The following is a 17,133-nucleotide window of genomic DNA, read 5'->3' as shown; positions in this document are numbered from 1 at the left end:
GACATGTGACTGTGACTGCATTTCGTGTCATCTACGAGGAGCTCGCGTAGGCCCAGTCCATCATAGTCTTGGCTCTGGGGAAGGTGATGTTGAAGATCGGATGCGTCGGGTTGAGCCTGTTCTGCGGCGCCTCGCCCGACTTTACGTTTGGACCGACGACGATCTCGTCGCGCTGCACCAGTGTCCATGCGAGCATGGTCGCATACACCTTGGCGTTCCACGCATCCGCGACACCTGTAGCGACGCTCTTCTGCAGCGCCTTGGCGGTCTCTGGGCTGAGCCGCACCGAATGCTGTGCGAGACTGAGGCCGGCGAGGTTGTAGCAGGTGTGGTAAGCGTCGGGCCGCTTGCCCGGTTTATCGCGCAGTCCGCCGCCCTCTTTGGCTGGACGCTGAGCCGCCACGAGGATATACTCCTGCAGCGCAATGCGGTCGAACAGCGTGAGTGGCGAGAGATCGTCTACGTCGTCCTCGCTCTCGTCGGCTCCTTCGGCATCTAGGCTCGACTCGGTTTTCCACGAGCCTGCCCCGCTACTGGCCGCGTCGGCGGGCGCGGCATGGACGACGGGCGCGGACGGGACGGTGAGCATGCCATTCCAGTCGTGCGTGCGCGAGGAGTGTCCATCGGATGCACCCGCGTTGCTCGCCTCTTCGATGAGCCCCGCCTCGACCATGGCCGAAAGCACGGTGAACAGGCCGCCGCCAGAGAACCAGCCGTAACAGCCGTCGACGAGCTTGTTGGTGCGCCCCCGGAATCCTCCTCCTTCGAACGGCGTTCCTTGCTGCGCCGTCGCCCACCGGATGAGCGCCTCCTGGTCCAGCGCGGCTGCCGGCAGCAGTGTACCTTTTGCAGCGTTCGGCGCGGTCGCGGATTGCGCTGGTGCCGGTGCCTCAGCGAGGGAAGATGTGAGCAGCGAGAGCGCAAGGTGGCTGGCTGCTGCGCAGTACGTATACCCTCCGTGTGCTTCCCCCAGCGCCGGGCGAGCAACTTCGGCCGATGCAAGCGCAATGCCGCTTGGCCCGGAACTTAGAGCTTCGGTCCTGTACGTCGGCTGGCTCGCGGCAGCGATGCCACCCTCGAATGTCTGGCAGCTAGCGATGAATGCAGCCATGCCGTCGAACAGTTCCGGGCTGGAGATGCCGAGGAGCGTAGTGATGCAGACGACGCAGTAGCCAGCACGCACGTCGACCTCGCCGTTGGCATGCACAAGGAAGCTGCCATCGGGCTGCTTGAGGCTGGCGATCCAGCTGCGCATCTTGTGTCGATCGATGGCATCCCACCCTCCGCGACCCACTTCGACCGACTTGCCATCGGCGACATCCTCTGCAGTGGGCGCAGGACCGGGACCTCCAATGATGGCTAGCGCTGAAACTGCCGCGTACGTGGCCATGAGGTGCGAGATCTGATCCGGTCCGCCGCCGAATCCACCCGTCGCCTTGTTCTGGAACGAGAGCAGCGTGGCGATGGCACGAGCTCTGCCCTTGGGATCCAAAGCTACGGAGAGCAGGTCGAACGAATGCAAGATCCAGTAGAGCAGCCAGGAGCGGTTGGTGTCGAAGGCCGTGTACGCGCCCGGAAGTGGCTCGAGCAGCTTGGTCAGGAAGGCGACGTGGGCCTGCCTCTCCAGCACAAGGCTCGGTTTGGTCTCGAGCCCACCAGACGCCTGTGCGCGCTGCTGTTCTTGCTCAGCTGGCGAGAGCCATGGATTGACCATGGCATTGTCCTTGCCTGACTGCGCAGAAGCATCCTTTGCAAAGTCGAAGCGTGATGGGCGCAGGCGTGAGAAGAGCTCGTTGATGGCGGTCTCGGTGTCCACCTGGTCATCCGATGTCTGCGTGAAGACATTGTCGAGTGGCGATGGCCATGCTGCGGCCTTGATTGCGGGCATCGCAGGCTAGAGTTGTGATCGCTGGGGTAAGAGCGGGCAAGATCGATGGCTCTTTGGGTGTGTGGCACGATCGGCAGTGCTAGTTGGTGGAAGAAAGCCAAGCCTGGCCCCTGCTGATTGCCCAGTGGGATAAAGCCTCCAACAGCTCAAGCGAGCGCTTGCACTGGGAACTTTGCGCAGCGACGGCAAAGACGACCGAGCCGGAATGAAGAAAGTCGACGGAACAAAGGGGACCAGCAACGCGGCGTGAGAGAATCCAGGGTCCCTTTGTGTTGGTCCGGCTCGCGCTCTCACGACGTGCATGCGAAGCTCTTCAAAGGGACCTTCGACCGCCAAAGTGGAGGACTTCTCGTCGGATCAAGCCCGATTCGCACTCGAGTGACAGATCTGGTGCCGGCGCCGCTGCCGAAATTCTCCGGATACCGTTGAGTGGTGATTCCGAAGCCGCAGGGCAAGAAGGCTCTGAAAAAAAAAAGTTGAGAGCCTCCACCCAGCTGCGAAGGTTAGCGTTCACATCCGCAACCTCATCGGCTGATTCAGCACCATCCTAGCTTCGGTCGGGCCGACAATCACAGCTCTACTCTCCGCGCTTTGCGACCGCTAGCGTGTGAGCACGACCTCACTCGGAGCTCCCGCCGACAAGGATCGAGCGAGTCGGGCGTGTTGCTCAGAGGGGTCGCCGTCATGCTTCCCTCGAAGCCGCAGCACTTCAAGACGGCGCTCGTCTCGGTCTCGTCTCTCTACGTTGCGGGCTGGGGCATTTACTATCTCGCGCAGGAGACGATACGAAGGCGCGAGCTCGCCGCACGCAAGCGAAAGTATCCGCTCAGGGCGCCGCTGCTGCCTCCGCATGCTATCTCGTCGGGCGTGCGTGTCGCGGAGCGCGTCGGCGTGCTCGCTCACACGGACTCGAAGCGCAACGCAAAACCGCTATCAAGCTCCAGTGCCAACGGCGCTGCCGAAGCGAAACATGCTCAAGAGATCCTGAAGCAGAACGGGACGAATGCCGACAGTGACGCTTCTGACTCGGATAGTCTGAACGAGCCGACGGCTCGAGGTCCATCGTGGTACGGCGGTGCGACTGACTCGGAGATCACACGTATCCACCACCGCTTCTCCTCGCTCAAGGTGCTCGGACGCTACGCCAACATCGTGCCTGAATGGCGCGAGCAAGGGGCTTGGGAGTGGGTGTTTTGGAAACTTCTTTACAGCGTCTTCTACAAACCACGCATCTGGTGGGACGGAGGCTTCAAGGCGGACAACAAGAGCGACGAAGGCAGGCAGAAGATCGAGATGCTGCTGCCGGTTGAGCGCATCAAGTGGGCGGAACTCTTCGCATCAGCGACCAATGCGTCCAAAGCGAGCACCGGCGATGTGGCGGCGGCGCCTGCCGTGCGGAATGCAGCTCAGTCGTCCTTCACGTGGATCGGTCAGTCGACCTGCCTGATCCAGATGAACGGCGTCACCATCCTCACCGACCCAGTCTTTGGCGAACAGCCCGTGGCAAGTCTGTTTAGTCCTACCCGCTTGCGACCCATGCCGTGCAGCATCAAGGAACTCGTCGCCAACGCGGCCATCGACGTCGTGCTGCTCACGCACAACCACTTTGACCATCTTGACATCAGCGTGCTCCCGCTCATCCCGAAACGCACGCAGTTCGTGGTGCCCGTCGGGCTTACCGGGCTTCTCGCGCAGTACGGCGTGGAGGCGGAGCGCATTGTGGAGCTCGACTGGTGGCAGCAATCGCGGCTGCCGCTCACCATCCGTGTCGCGCCCAATGCAGAGCAATCCGGGCATGGCCACGTTTCTGAGCGACGACGGGTGCTCGACATTACCGCGGTGCCTGCGAGTCACTGGAGCGCCAGGACACCGCTCGACACCAACACGACGCTGTGGAACTCGTACGCCGTCCGCGTGCACAGCGAGGGCGATAAGCGCGCATCTGCCACAGGCTCGACACCCGAGGCCCAGTCGCTCTTCTTCTGCGGCGACACGGGCTACTCGCCGTCGCTGTTCACCGCGATCGGTCGCGCGCTCGGACCGTTTGACGTGGCGTGCCTTCCCATCGGCTCGTACGAGCCGCGCTGGCATATGCAGATCCAGCACATGCACGTCACCGAGTCGGTACAGGTGACGCGCGACATTGGCAGCAAGCGCGCCTTCGCCATGCACTGGGGCACCTGGCAGATGAGCGACGAACGGTGGGACGACCCCTACTGGCAGCTCCACAAAGAGCTCCGAGCCACGTCTCCCGACGACCCCAATCGTCTCCTCGCCGTGCCCTTCGGAAAGACCTTCTGGCTTTAGCATCGTGAAAAGTCACCTTACTTGTTCTCCATACACCATCATAGATTTGTCGCCTCTTGCAATGCGCTGTACAATACGATAGACACTCCATACACACATAGACATCCACATCAGAGGGTCTGTCAGATGCAAGGGCCTTGACGTCGTCATGTTGATGGGGTCGGACGTGCGTGAGTGTGTCTCCTTCTGGCCTAACACCTGTAGCCTTTGCATCAACACAGATCGCAGCGAGCCTGATGGGCTGAGGGCGGCGGCCCGGAGATAGGAAGACGGAACGTCGGCGGTGCACAAGGCTGACGACAAGGGCGGCGTTGCTTGGACGCCTGGACGCCTGGGGTCGGTCGGACGATTCAAGTCCGAGCAGGCTGGCAAGCCACACACTGCGACCCGGGTGGACTGTGCATGATTGAGTTGGGCTCGGAATTGGGACAGACGCCGAAGCTCGCAGTGGACTTTCTCATGCGATTGCGATAAGCGAGACGTAGCGTCCAATAAGGGCGACTTGGGGTCGAGCGACCGTGCCTGGCACCACAGTCGGCAAAGACCCTTGGTCTGAGCCCGCGACGTCTGGCTGAGCTCATCACTGTGGCGTATCTGCAAGAGGCGCGATGGCAAAGATGCGATCGCCAGACGCGGTTGCCGTTTCTGCATCCAAGCAAAGTCGGCTGCCCAAACCCCAAAGAGTAGCGCGTGTCGACGGGATGTCGATTCGCGTTACCAACGCCCGGTTCCGAGCTCGCGTTCCGAACCGACTCGAGTAGCTCTCCGCAGTAGCTTTGTAGGGCGGGAAAGGCGGCGAGGCTCCGAAGCGTCCATGCAAATGCTGCCTCTGCTCCGGTTCCGAGATTGACACGAAGGCGGGCGGCGCCTGGGTGGCACGTTGATGCCCCGAGGCGGTCTTGCTCGGCAAGCCAAACACTCGAGCGGTGGATGCCTTGGCCACGTCGCCCGCCCGAGACGGGACGCGAGACAGCGCCGCTCGCCTAATCCCGTGTGTGGATTCCCGGTGCACCACCAGCGCTTGCAGGGGGAGCAAGCGCCCTTGGATCCTCGTGCGTCGACGCGCATTGCATGGAGCAGACCAACAGCATGCAAGCCATTCATATCTTGGCCGACCTCATCGAAAGGCGAGCCTCGTGTTGCAAAGCGCATTGCAAACGGTGCCGGCTCGGAAAAACCGGCGCCGCCAAGTTGAACCAATTGCATATTCGTGGCTGGCTCGGCTGTGGACCGAGCTGCTGTTGCAAATTTATCTCGCCCCACTGCCGCCACAACTGGCCATGCAGACCGCTCAGATACGAAGCGAGACGATCAAGTGACGTCCCCATTGCTCGCTGTGCGATCTTGGACTTTGCCACCTTGACGCAGCTCGCTTCTACCTGGGTGCAGGACGGTGTGTGTGCGGCCACGGGCTTCCGCAGGTCGCGGCATGAAAGAGAGCCTAGAGATTGATTGAGCTCCGTTGGAGCTTCATGCGTGTCGACTACAACCGACATGCATCTCCATGTCCATTCCAGTCCATTGCGTCGACCTATGAACAGGTCCCGGCCGGGTCGGAGGGCAGACTCGCGAGCGAGCTCACGCTCAAGCGGCAGAAGAGCGTTGCTGAAAACGTCGTCGACTCGCCATGCCGGCTCCGGTCTGCGTGTGAGAGAGGGGGAGGCGAGTCCGCCTACGCGACATCTGCGCAACGAACCTCATGCAGGGCGGTCCTGCAGTTCTGCATAAAGCCTCCCCCTGGGCAAAAGAAGGCAACAATTTCTCCGTCCTCGGAGGGCCATGCAGCAGAAGAGATTGCCAAACAAGACGGTGTAAAAATTCGGGTCGGAAGCCAGACTGAGAGACGGAGCGCGACCACGATCATGCACATCGCGTCGCTCGTCAATCGACTTTGCGCTGGCAATCTAGCTCCATCTGGCATCAGACCCTTCCACCTTCCTGCCATCGAGCCTGAGCGGCCCACACTTTGCCGCTTTCACTTGATGCCTTTTGGTGCACAGCAATTCAAGCGATCCCATAGTCCGGTAGCTCGGATGGCCCGCGATGAGGCTATCCGAGGCGAGCAGCTGCACTTTTCCCTTTTTTTCTCAGGCCTCCTCATCGCACTTGCATCTCCGCACCTAAGCGAGCCGGGGCATCGTGCTTCGACGGAGTCGCCGTGAATCAGGCACTGCCAGCCTCTCTCTCTCTCTCTCTCTCCCTCTCGACCCGCAACCGAGCTGCCTGCTCCGAGCCCGTTGCATCCGCGCCCTTCTGCCCTCCAGCAGACAACGTCGTAGACCCAACCCCCCGCCGGTTTAGCGAGTAGTCTATCGGATCCGACCGCGTCAGGCGAAATCTCTTGGGCTTCCTCGCTATCCATTCCAGATCCAGCGTCACCGCCATCCTCAGCTGCTAGCCGGCAACGTGGCTTTCAATACCGGCGACTGCCTCGTGAGCATCGTGGCAGCACCCGTCTCCTCGTTGTTCATGCATCGTACTTAGTGCATCGATGCAACCCGCACAGTCTCTGCGGGAGCAGTTCATCTCGAGAGGCACGTGCAGCGTCTCAACTTGAGGAAGGGGTCGATCCGGCGAAAACGACGAGACCCTCGGGGAGCGCTTGTTTTTTTTTTTTAGCTTCGAGACCAGAACATCGGCTGACGTTCACCGACACGCGAGCGGGAAGTCGAGCACGCGGTCTCCCCTCCCACCGCTAAAACTAGACCAATCTCATCGGACTCTGGCCGTCCGAACCCAGTTGCTGTGTGCCCCTGAGCGGTCTCGCTTTCTCCTCGATACATCCTAGAGAGATTTTGACGCGTCTGCAGATCAGGGGGCATCCGCTCAAGCACATACAACGGCCAGCAGGGACGAAGCTTCGGCCAACCCAGGTCTGCCCAATCGGTGGCCGGCGATGTTGTAGTTGCACCGGTCTTCTCCTCGCCCTGGGGGATCTGAGTTCGGATGCCGATTGAGTGTCAGCTTCGCTGACCATGGACTCGACGTTTGCGTGCTAGCACGCAAGAGCTTTGGGCCCTGTCCCCGATGTTTTGTACCGGCAGTCGGTATCGGGGCGGAATTCACCGATATCGCGCACGTGCCGCAGCAGGCGTCTTTTTGGGCACAGGTCTTCATCGTTCCGTGCACGTCGAAAGCCAGTTCGAGTTTCGAAGGGGTCCATCTGTGGCGTCGGCGAGATGCAAGCAACGTGCCCGGGGTCTTGGCAGGCACAAGCATCGTGTGGAGCGGCAGCGAGGGGCCGCTGCTGTCAGGTGGGCGCGTCGTTGCTTGGATTCTGCTCTGCAACGCCACCCCGACTTTTCGAGGGCTCGGCTATGTGCCAATGCATCACACGAGGTCAACTCCGTGGTCCGAGTTCCGAGCCAAAGACGGAGGATGACGCTTTCTCACCAACTTACCTGGCGACTCGACTCAGCAAGGAAGTCATGCTTCCGATGCTTCGGCTGGCATGGTTGCGTGTCGAGTCCTGCGAATCTCAAAATGGAACGCATGAACCATGCAAATGGGCACTTTTGTCCGTCGGCACAACAACGTCGTCCCGTGCGCCGTGCAAGCCGTCAACAAAGAGGAGAGACTGTGAGCGCTGCGCCCGTGACGAGCAAGTATTGTAAGATGATGTCAAGAAAGAAGAGCCGTTCTGGAAGGCAAGGCAAAGCGCGAGACAGATCCAGGCACAGCGATGCGAGAAACGCCTTCAGGAACAGCAGGAACGGAGGCGTTGCCCAAGCGAAGCGGATGAGGCGATGCCAAGGTTCAAGCTCAGGCGAGCCGAGCAGATCTCCGAACCGGTCAAAGCCACCCGGCATGCGAGGGCATGAGCATGACCGTCCATGCATGCGCCCGCCATCTCTCTCGCACGCTCATGCTCGCTTCTGGCGGAGAAGAAGTCGGTGGAGGCGGGCAACAGGTCATCTAGCCCAAGACACCAGCTCGTGCGGCTTAAGATACAGGAGCAGCAAGCGAAGTGTCTGTATGGAAACTGGCCAAGGAAGTAAGGGAGGGAAGGGGGGAGGAGGGGGCAGCGGCCCGCATGATGCACCTGCAGCTGATCCCGACGGAAGCAAACAAGGCGGCTGCAATCCAAAAAGCCGGATTCGAAGCCAGACGCGCCGGACCCTCACTGATGGGGGAGAGACACTGTGTGGTCTCGCGCCCGTTTGGTGCTGAAACCCGCCGCCGTCTGACGTCGAGGCCGTCAAGGCGACCCAGTTCTGGTCGGAGTTTCGACTGGGATTCCCTCAAACACGGTCCCTCGACTGATGCCCTCGCGAACCGAACAAAACGCGTGATCAATCGAGGCGGAGCTTCATTCGGCCCGTCCAGAGCGCGCAGCAGCAGCGGAAGCTGGAAGATTAAAGCACAATCTTGGGGTACGATGAGCAAGGGTTGAGCGACATGCTTCGCTGCAGCGTAGAAGGCCGTGCGGAAGGATGCAGACCCGAAAGTGTCTTGCGATCTGGCGAGCTGGTGAGCTGCAGTAGCGTGAGAGCATGTGCTTGGCTCGCTTGTCGACCTGCGCCGAAGCCAATGATCGACACCAGGCGCGATGCCTTGAAGCAATGCTCGGCTGCTGCCGAACTTGTGCATGAGTTACGGTATTCCAACAGAGCGAAACGCGCCGAGCTGTTTGGGCGTGACCGAGCTGCTCGCTCCTCCCTCGGAAGCTCTCCGGTGGCTATGTTGAGAGTTGCATTGTGTCTCGGACGCTCTGATGGAGTAACCTTCATGCCCCGTAGCGGAGTCTCATTTGTCTCACTCTGTCCGCACAGACAACACCGAAACATGCGCGAGCAAGAAGCGACATCCGACGGATTCCTGCAAGCTTCATCGACATCTTGTGATGGATGCTGATCACAGCTCGAAGAGAAGAAAAGCAGGCCACGAGGAAAACATTCAACCGCGCATGCTTTCGGAAACTCCCCCGCGCTTATGTTTTTTTGTCCGTCGTCGGGATATCCACGGATACTTTCGGAACCCGGCGCGGCGCTTTCAAGGCGAATCGCAGGATCATAGGGCCCTCGTCGCATTTTCTTAGACTGTAGGTCTTGGCAAGAAGACTTGCCCACCTTCCAACGGAGCCTGCCGAAACATTCACAGCTTGTTACGAGAGCCGCAACGGACGCAGCGTGGCTTGGCTTATATCTAAGCCGGCTCCCGCAGAACAGCGGTTTCCAGGGGCCAGGTTGAAACGACAAGCCGCTGGTGGCACCTTCGGTAATTTTTCAACGCGAATTCGCTTGGCGCTCGACCCCAATCAAAATGGCACATTGGCAACTGAGGCGGAGCATGAATCTCTAGCAGCCAGATGCTTTGATTCGCGTACCTCGAGGCGGGCGCAAGCAACAATGCAGACAATTCCGCTCTAACGAACAATGAGCCTTTTCACTTCGGTGTCTGAGCAAGCGCGCTGGATGCCCTGTCATGCTTCGGAAATCTGTAAGCTCCTTTCTGCAAAGAGGTGCGAAGTGAAAAGGCATGAATTTCCAATCCCTACCCGAAGCAACTCTGGCATGCTTGCTGGCGAGCGCGAATCGTACGTCAGCCGCCGCAAGATGTAGGCATGAACGCGGCCTGGCGAACAATCTCCACCACGTATACAGTCAGCTGCTGCCTTGCGAAGCTTGCCCGGAACGGCCTGCCCAGCTGCGCAAGGTCTGACACGCCTGAACCTTGCGTGTAAGTAAGTGTCTCAGCCGCTGCAGCAAGCGAATGGAGTCTAATCTTCGGCGATCCCGAGCTAGTCCACGCTCACGACGGTGCTCATCTTACGGCTGTCGCAGTCGGGTTGCGTAGGGCGTAGCAGAGAGGAGCGCCGCTTCAGAATTTGCGGCATCCCATGCCACTGAATGAGGCCCCGTTGTCGAGTTGTGAAAAAGGAACGTAGGCCGAGCTGCTTCCGACTCTTTCGAGCCTGCGTTTCTGAATTCATGCTGGCTGTCCGCGCGAAGTGTTCGCCGGCTTCCCTCTCTCCCCACGTTCTAGCGCCCTACCCGCGAATACGCTGTAACTTACTCGAATCTCCTATGCAATTTGGCAGGATCATGCGGTGCAAGCAGAGCCTTATTTAAGGACTCGCACTGAGATCCAGTGCACACTACGTCTGGGAGACAGCGTGTTCGAATGCCAGGTCTGGCGCAACTACACATCCGCACAACGCCGCGGAAAAGGCGAGGCGGTTGGCCACCTGGCACCAACGGGAGCGGTAGTGTGTGCAAAAGGATGTCTCGCTTGTCGCCCATCCGGATGAATTGTTGGCGACGGCAGCAGAGCGCGCCTCGCGCCGCCCTCTCTCGCCTCCTTGCCTGCGCTGCCCCTCAAAGCCGGCGTCGCGCTGCATGAGTGTGTGTAGAAGTGCCCTGCCCGAGCCCCAGCCCGACGACCGACGAGCAGCCCGAAGAGCAGCTTGCTTGGATTCCACGTCCCGCGCAGTTTGTGCCATGCCTCGACTCCGACCCGTCTCCGGAATTGAGCCGACGGGAGCGCGTCCGAATCCCTGGCGCTTGGTGCAGATGGGCACTGGCACGCGCGACGCAACGCCAAGGGCCAAAAAATCGAAAAGCATCTGTTGCAGCATGGGTAGGCAGCGACTGCAGTTCCGAACGGTGGTTTAATAAAACCCGAGAGAGCCACCTGCAGCCTGCATTCCCCCCACCGCGAGCAACCTTGCCGCCGCCGAAAATTTTCAAAAAAAAAAAAAAAAAAAAAAAAAAAAACAGAAAGGATTTTTAACGAAGTCACGGTCAACGGGTTCTACTGTACCGCAACGGCAGGTTGGCGTGCCTTGGTCGAGTCGCTTGTCGCGTATTTGGATTACCCGCTGCCTCCCGCGGATTTTTCCCAGGCGAGCGTGCGTTGGTGCGGTGCGCCTGTTCGCTTCAGCTCGCGTGCAGGCCGCTCCGACCCTCGTTTCCCACACTCTCTCCCACAGTCTTGGTGGGAGCGCGTCGCAGCTGCATGGCCAAGATCGCGATCCTGCCTTCAGCCCCGGCCAACTGCATCCGCACCCTCGCAGATGAGCTCTCTCGGCGCTTCCGAGAGCACTTCAAGAGGCTGTTTTTGAACTGTCTCGTCTGTCATAGCTTTGAGGGAGCAATTGGGTGTCTATGGTCGTGTCCGAAAGGTCAGGCACTGCCAACGAGTCTCGGAGGCCATCGACGGGCAAAGCTTTCTGCTCAGCAAACAAAGCGTGCGGTCAACTGAGATCCGAGTAGGCTCAGCTGTGTTTTGTGCGTGCTTGACAACGCGCAGCCAGACGGCCGCAGCGCTCCGCGGCGTTGTGTGCTGTTGTGGCCCGACCGTCTCGCTGCGTACATGCATGCAAGCGGTGCTGAGCAGCAGCTGCGGCTGTCAAAGCTCGCAGCATTGATCGTCCTTTGCCCTGCGGACCAAGCTTGAGAATCTCGACGTAGCCGAATGCCCTCTCGACCATGCACACCACACTGCTTTAGGCATGCAGCCGGACAATCGTGAATGGCAGCCAATCAAGCCAGATGTCATCGCAAGCTCGGGGCTACTGTATTTTATTTTATTTTATTCAGGTTTATGCATCGGAATTACTCTTCAGCAGGCACATGCCGAGCGACTCCAGAGGGTCTTGTATTCGAAATTAAATAAAACAAAAAGTGTGGAAAGGTGGAGCCGGGCACCGACATGTGGGAGAGGCGAAAATGCAATCAGATGTCGCGGCAGTCGGCACGTCGAGCGAGCCTCCGTTGGAAGCCAGCCAGCAGCAGCGAGCGTGCCGAGCCGAGGTGGATTTGGCGATGTGCATGGTCGACGAGGCACCTCGCCAGGAAATGTGGGTGCGAAGGATAGAGCTCACTTTTCCTGCCTGCGACCCAGCATGCACACTTTGGCGCTTTTCCTGCCTTCCATGGCTCGGACCCAGCCGAGCCCGACGAGCCAGGCACCGAGCATGACGGCGGCAGCAGCAGCCCTCCCGCCAACGACGCTGCTGGTGGCCTCGAATGGCTGCTGCTGATGATGATGACGCTCCTGCCGCCGCGACTCGCTCCTCCCTTCGTTGGGCCCCTTCGCTTTTTCGAAGCCAAAGAACAATGGCGGAGGTCGAATGCAGTGTTGCTATGCACATGCACCGCTCTAATCCTGCCCTGACCGACTGATTGACTGACAGACGTTTCCGCTCCTCCGTTGTGCCCCTCGTGCCTTCCCTGCCTTCTTGCCTGGGTGGCGCCATGCTTTCGTCACCTCGGAGTGAGACAGCGGCTGGGTGTCCTCTCGGGCCCCTTGCCGCCCACGCCCACGCCCAAATCGCTCCGGCTTCCATCCCGCCGTCCACGCCTCCTGCTTCTTGGGTCATCGATGCATCCCACTGTCGCTCTACCCTTCGGTGCCCTTGCAACTCCGAACCTGGCTTCTGCCCGCCAGCCGTCTTCGGCACTTGGCCCAAACCCCGTCGACTGCATCCAATCCAGTCCACCACCACGCCCTCCCAATCAACACATCCGCGGCCCGGCCCTATCAGCCCAGAAAGCCTCGCCCATCTCCGCTGCCCTTGCCGCCCGCCAGCTGAGTCGGCCGTCTCATCCTTTAAAGGCGACTTCACAAACGGCTGCCAATCTCATGCCCCCTCCCCCACCCACCCATCTTTTCTGCTCCCTCGATCGTGATCGCTTGTTCAGACTCCGGACCGTATCTGTCCTTTCGCTTCTAGGCTCTTAGGCTCCGTCAGCGTTCGCAGCACCACCTCACCATCCTTGACGCTCCTTTGCCAATTTCAGCGTCGTCCCAGCTCGAGGACTTTGGCGCCTAGGCTACATCTGCTACCAGTCTTGGAAGCTGCGCTGTGCCCGACGAACGGCTTTCTCTCCGACCGCTATCCCGCCATACTTCGTCTCTTAAGCTATGCAAAGAAGAGATTCGCTTCGCGCACATAGATACCACCCAGACCAATATCCCTCTACCCGGACACCATCGTCTTCTTCTTTTTCTTCTTCTTCTACTTCCCCCTCCTCGTCGGCACCGCTACACAACAACAACAACAACAACAACACTACTCTTCCTCCGATTACCTTCATTACGGAGTACGCCGGCCGCAGTCGAAGCTCGTTCGCCTCATCTTCCAATCCGGTCTCCTGCCCTTCCTCCCCGCACTCAATCTCTTCCCGTTCTAGCGGCCCAAAGGAGCCTCAAAGTCCTATCGACGGACAGCCTCTTCTAGGTGCCATGCGCAGCACGACCGCCGCGCATCCTTCCTCGTCGTCCTTCAGCCACCGATCGAATCCTTCTGTCATGCCGCACGAACATGCTTCGGCCTCCGACTCTTACCACTCTGCACCTGCACACTCCAACTCCTCGCACCACGCACGCCCCGTCGAGGACGGCTCCCATCTCTGGGGTGACGGCATGAAGGGCATCTGGCCCAGCCTCACCGGAGCCCCCCACAACAAGTCGCGTGTCATGGCCGCACCCGCTGCCACCAAGGGAGACCATCTCGAGCCTGCGCGTCCGTCCGACGTCGAGGCGGCCTCCTCCATCTGGGACATTCCGCGCGAGACGATCACCATGACCATGGGCTTTCAGGGACAGTATGAGGTCCCTTCTCTCCACTCGCAGCCAACCTGGCAGCAGCAGCAGCAGCAAGGACAGCAGCAACAACAGCACATGCCTTCTTACAACAACGTCGCTGAGGACGGTCATCATGCTCAGATGGACCACCCTTCGTCGTACTCGAGCGTGCCAGCTCCGTCCGGTATGGCGGGGCCGACAGGAGAGTCGAGATCGCGCGTCGGCTCGGACGCAGCTGCTTTGGCCGATCGTCACTATGCGCGCAGACCCAACTATCAGCACGGTCGCCCGCTCGATGCTCCTGCCGACGCCTCCAACGGCGGTCAGTGGTGGCCCGCCGAGTCGCATGCAGTCGATGAGGCTTCGGCGCAGGGCTACTACGGCGCCCGCAGGCTTCAGCCGCCCCCGCTCCCCGAGACGCGCTCGGCTCCCCGACCCGGCTGGTCGAATCCGGGAGGCTTCGAGATCAGCGGCTACGAGTTTCCGCAGTCGAGCCTTGGCAAGCGCCAGTACGATGAGGAGACCATGGGTGCGTCGTCGCATGGCAACCTTGCCGATGGAAGCGACGGTGCCGCGCGCAGATACTCGCTCGCCTCCAACATGTCGTTTTCTCGACCCTCGGCGCCGGTCGGCAATGCGATCAACAGCTATCGTCCTGCGCACACCGATCCTCGCCGTCCGTCGTTGCCTTCGGATCCGTACAATGTCCAGCAGCCTGCTCCGGCGACGCAGCGCGCGGGCTACTCGTCGTCGCAGCAGTGGAGCCCGTGGGGTGGAGCTTCGTCGCACTCGGGCGTGCCGGCGGGCATGAGTGCCTCGGCCTCGTCGCCGAGCCTGCCAGGCTGGCGCGACCACGCGCCCATGCGCTACGGCATCGAGGCGGGCTATCCCTCGCCGAGCGGTATGGCAGGAGGCGACAAGCGCCAGCAGCGCGATCGATCGTCGTCGTCGGCGTCGGCGGTGCAGCAGGCCAATACGCTCGCTAATACGCCGTACCAGATCACCACGGACATCGTGCTGCGTGCGCCTCCGGGCAGCAAGATGGAGGATGTCTACTACGATCAGCACTGCGAGATGCGCACAGGCATGCCTGATCCGCCCGCCTCGGACTTTGAGGTCGAGAACGAGGACGACAGACCGCGAAGGCAGACGGACAAGCTGCGCTTTCCCGGTGACTTGTACACGCCGCGCTGGGTGCGGGGTGCTGGCAATGCACGCGAGGCGTGGTGCGACCGTTGTGAGAACGGCAACTGGCTGCAACTGAAGAACTCGCAGTACTGGTACGACCAGGTGCACAAGCATGGCATCTCGTCCGTCTCGGGTCTTCGTTTCACTGCCCCTACGCATCTCAAGGTGTACGCCGACGCCGCCGGCACCGTCGAAGGCAAGTGCCACCAGTGCAAGGAGTGGATCCTCATCTGCACTGCCAAGCGCCGTCGCAACTTTGCCGCCTTTTTCAAGCACGCACACGCCTGTCACTCGTACCGCAAGGCCAGCGCGGTTGGCAACGGTCCGTACGTCGAGCACAACCCAGGAGGACATCGCAACAAGAAGGGCCACCACTCGCCCATGTGAAAAAGCCTCGTCCTCCCATCTTTTAGCAAACGAGTTCCCGGTATAGCCGGGCATATACCTCTGGTGCCTTCGGAAGCATTGGCTATTCTAGCTCGATACCATGTGTCACCCTCAGTGTGTACTAGACAAGCAACAATTTCAAAGGTCGTTTCTCACGGAACGAGCGCATTAGAGTGATTGCCACGGGGTGAAAATGAGACGAGATGGAGACTAGAGCTCGTCGTGGCTCGAGGCTTGTTTGTCGTCGGAAGAAGCTGAAGCCTTTGCTGCGATCTTGTTTTGGCGCTCCTCGATGCGTTTGTTGATCTCGTCGTACATGTTCTGGATGCGTTCGATCTTTGCGTCGGAGACGGCTGGGTCTTCGTTGCCCTTGTCGCGGGCGAGCTTCATCATCTCGAGGTCCGAGACGAGGTACTGAGCAAGCCACTTTTCGCTCTCGAGAGCCATCTGCTCCGCCTTTTCGGGGTCCTCCTTGATGAGGTGTTCGGCCGCCTTTTGGGCGGATGTGAAGTGGTCCGCGTAGTCGGACGACCAGTCCACCTGTTCACCCTCAAGCCAGCGTTGCAGGTTCTCTTTGAGCGACATGTCCTCGCCACCCTTGCCTTGGGTGTGGGAGGAGACCTTGTAAGACGACGCCGAGTCGTCGTCATCGCCCGAGGTGGAGTAGGATGCCGTGCGGTCCGTGGTGACTTGTCCATCCTCGTCTGTGGTGGAAGAGTAAGAGGACGAAGATGACGAAGAGTGGGAAGAGCCTGAACCGTGGGCAGACGAGTCGGCATCGCTGCTCGCTGCTTGCTCGGTCTCCCTGAGATCGTTGCTCTGCTTGATGGCCGTGTTGAGCATTTCGGCGAGCTGTTCCATCTTTTTCTGCTTTTCCTCTTCCGTCATGTCTTCCTCGACACGCCACTCACGGTTGGCGCCTTCCGGAAGATCGTCGACATTTTGATCGAGCTTGACGGGCTTCTTCTTGATCTGCGCCTTGGTTGCGGGCTTCTTAGCTTTGCCGGACTTGGCTTCTGGCACGGTCTGCTTGATCCATGCGTTGAGCTCGTGGTACTTGAGCTGGCCGGTATAGGTCTTGATAGCCGCCTTGTCCAAGTCATCACCGTCGCCACGTGAAGGGACGACAATCAGGAGCGGCAGCTTGTCATCCGAGACATCGACGCCGAGGTGGATGCGGGCGGCGGCCTGGACGGGACGCTGGTCGCCGCGAAGGAAGGCGAAAGATAGACTCTTGCGGAAGTCGAGTGCAAGGCTCTTGTACAGCGGCGAGCTGGTGGGCTTCTTGGAGAAGAGGATGACCTTGGGCGTGGTGGCGTCGTTCTCGGCGTACTCCTGAAGCTCCTCGGCCTTGAGCTTCTTGGCGCCCATAGGCAGCGCATCGACCATGTACGCCGCAATATCCTTGGCAGTCCTAGGACCCTGATAGTCCTTCGGGAGACGCTTCTTGGTCGGCGGGAAGAGCTTGAGGGTGGGGAAGCCCTGAATGCCGTACTTTCCGCACGTAGGTTTGTTCTTGTCCTCGTCGCAGTCGATCGAAGCAAGCTTGACGACGCCGTCGAGCTGCGCAGCGACCCTAGTGTAGTCAGGGACGAGCTTCTGGCAGTGGCCACACCAGGGAGCTGTGAAGGCAACCATGGTCGGCTTCTCGATGTCAAGCACTTCGCGCTTAAAGTTGGACGCATCGACGATGGTGACCTTGGAGTTCTTGGAGAATAGCGCCGCCTCACAGCTGCCGAGCAGGACGGTGGCGAGCAGCAGCAGGCTGCATGTCCACCTGAGACTCGCGAGCGTCATATCGATGAAGCCTCCACTGGCTCGTTCGAAGCGAA

The 17,133-nt window shown here is 60.2% G+C and overlaps 7 protein-coding genes across 7 annotated transcripts; 3 read left to right on the top strand and 4 right to left on the bottom strand.

Moving 5' to 3' along the window:
- Window positions 1-31: 31 nt before the first annotated feature.
- PAN0_017c5488 (terpenoid cyclases/Protein prenyltransferase) lies at window positions 32-1,888 on the bottom strand (the record flags this gene model as incomplete). Its single annotated transcript, XM_014799062.1, has 1 exon — window positions 32-1,888. The coding sequence occupies one exon, from the start codon at window positions 1,886-1,888 to the stop codon at window positions 32-34; it is 1,857 nt and encodes a 618-aa protein (XP_014654548.1).
- A 684-nt stretch (window positions 1,889-2,572) lies between these two features.
- On the top strand, window positions 2,573-4,195 carry PAN0_017d5487 (uncharacterized protein; the record flags this gene model as incomplete). Its single annotated transcript, XM_014799061.1, has 1 exon — window positions 2,573-4,195. One exon carries the CDS (start codon window positions 2,573-2,575, stop codon window positions 4,193-4,195), a length of 1,623 nt encoding a protein of 540 aa, XP_014654547.1.
- Window positions 4,196-8,550: 4,355 nt separating this feature from the next.
- Window positions 8,551-8,925, bottom strand: PAN0_017c5486 (uncharacterized protein; the record flags this gene model as incomplete). Its single annotated transcript, XM_014799060.1, has 1 exon — window positions 8,551-8,925. One exon carries the CDS (start codon window positions 8,923-8,925, stop codon window positions 8,551-8,553), a length of 375 nt encoding a protein of 124 aa, XP_014654546.1.
- Window positions 8,926-10,292: 1,367 nt separating this feature from the next.
- PAN0_017c5485 (uncharacterized protein) lies at window positions 10,293-10,772 on the bottom strand (the record flags this gene model as incomplete). Its single annotated transcript, XM_014799059.1, has 1 exon — window positions 10,293-10,772. One exon carries the CDS (start codon window positions 10,770-10,772, stop codon window positions 10,293-10,295), a length of 480 nt encoding a protein of 159 aa, XP_014654545.1.
- A 1,093-nt stretch (window positions 10,773-11,865) lies between these two features.
- On the top strand, window positions 11,866-12,313 carry PAN0_017d5484 (uncharacterized protein; the record flags this gene model as incomplete). Its single annotated transcript, XM_014799058.1, has 2 exons — window positions 11,866-11,949; window positions 12,041-12,313. The coding sequence occupies 2 exons, from the start codon at window positions 11,866-11,868 to the stop codon at window positions 12,311-12,313; spliced, it is 357 nt and encodes a 118-aa protein (XP_014654544.1).
- Window positions 12,314-13,063: 750 nt separating this feature from the next.
- PAN0_017d5483 (uncharacterized protein) lies at window positions 13,064-15,301 on the top strand (the record flags this gene model as incomplete). Its single annotated transcript, XM_014799057.1, has 1 exon — window positions 13,064-15,301. The coding sequence occupies one exon, from the start codon at window positions 13,064-13,066 to the stop codon at window positions 15,299-15,301; it is 2,238 nt and encodes a 745-aa protein (XP_014654543.1).
- Window positions 15,302-15,511: 210 nt separating this feature from the next.
- PAN0_017c5482 (uncharacterized protein) lies at window positions 15,512-17,098 on the bottom strand (the record flags this gene model as incomplete). Its single annotated transcript, XM_014799056.1, has 1 exon — window positions 15,512-17,098. The coding sequence occupies one exon, from the start codon at window positions 17,096-17,098 to the stop codon at window positions 15,512-15,514; it is 1,587 nt and encodes a 528-aa protein (XP_014654542.1).
- Between the last annotated feature and the right edge of the window lie 35 nt (window positions 17,099-17,133).

Source organism: Moesziomyces antarcticus (genome assembly GCF_000747765.1).
Source record: "Moesziomyces antarcticus DNA, scaffold: scaffold_v10017, strain JCM 10317, whole genome shotgun sequence".
NCBI classification, from domain to species: Eukaryota; Fungi; Basidiomycota; class Ustilaginomycetes; order Ustilaginales; family Ustilaginaceae; genus Moesziomyces; species Moesziomyces antarcticus.
This window is presented reverse-complemented; position numbering and strand designations above follow the sequence as displayed.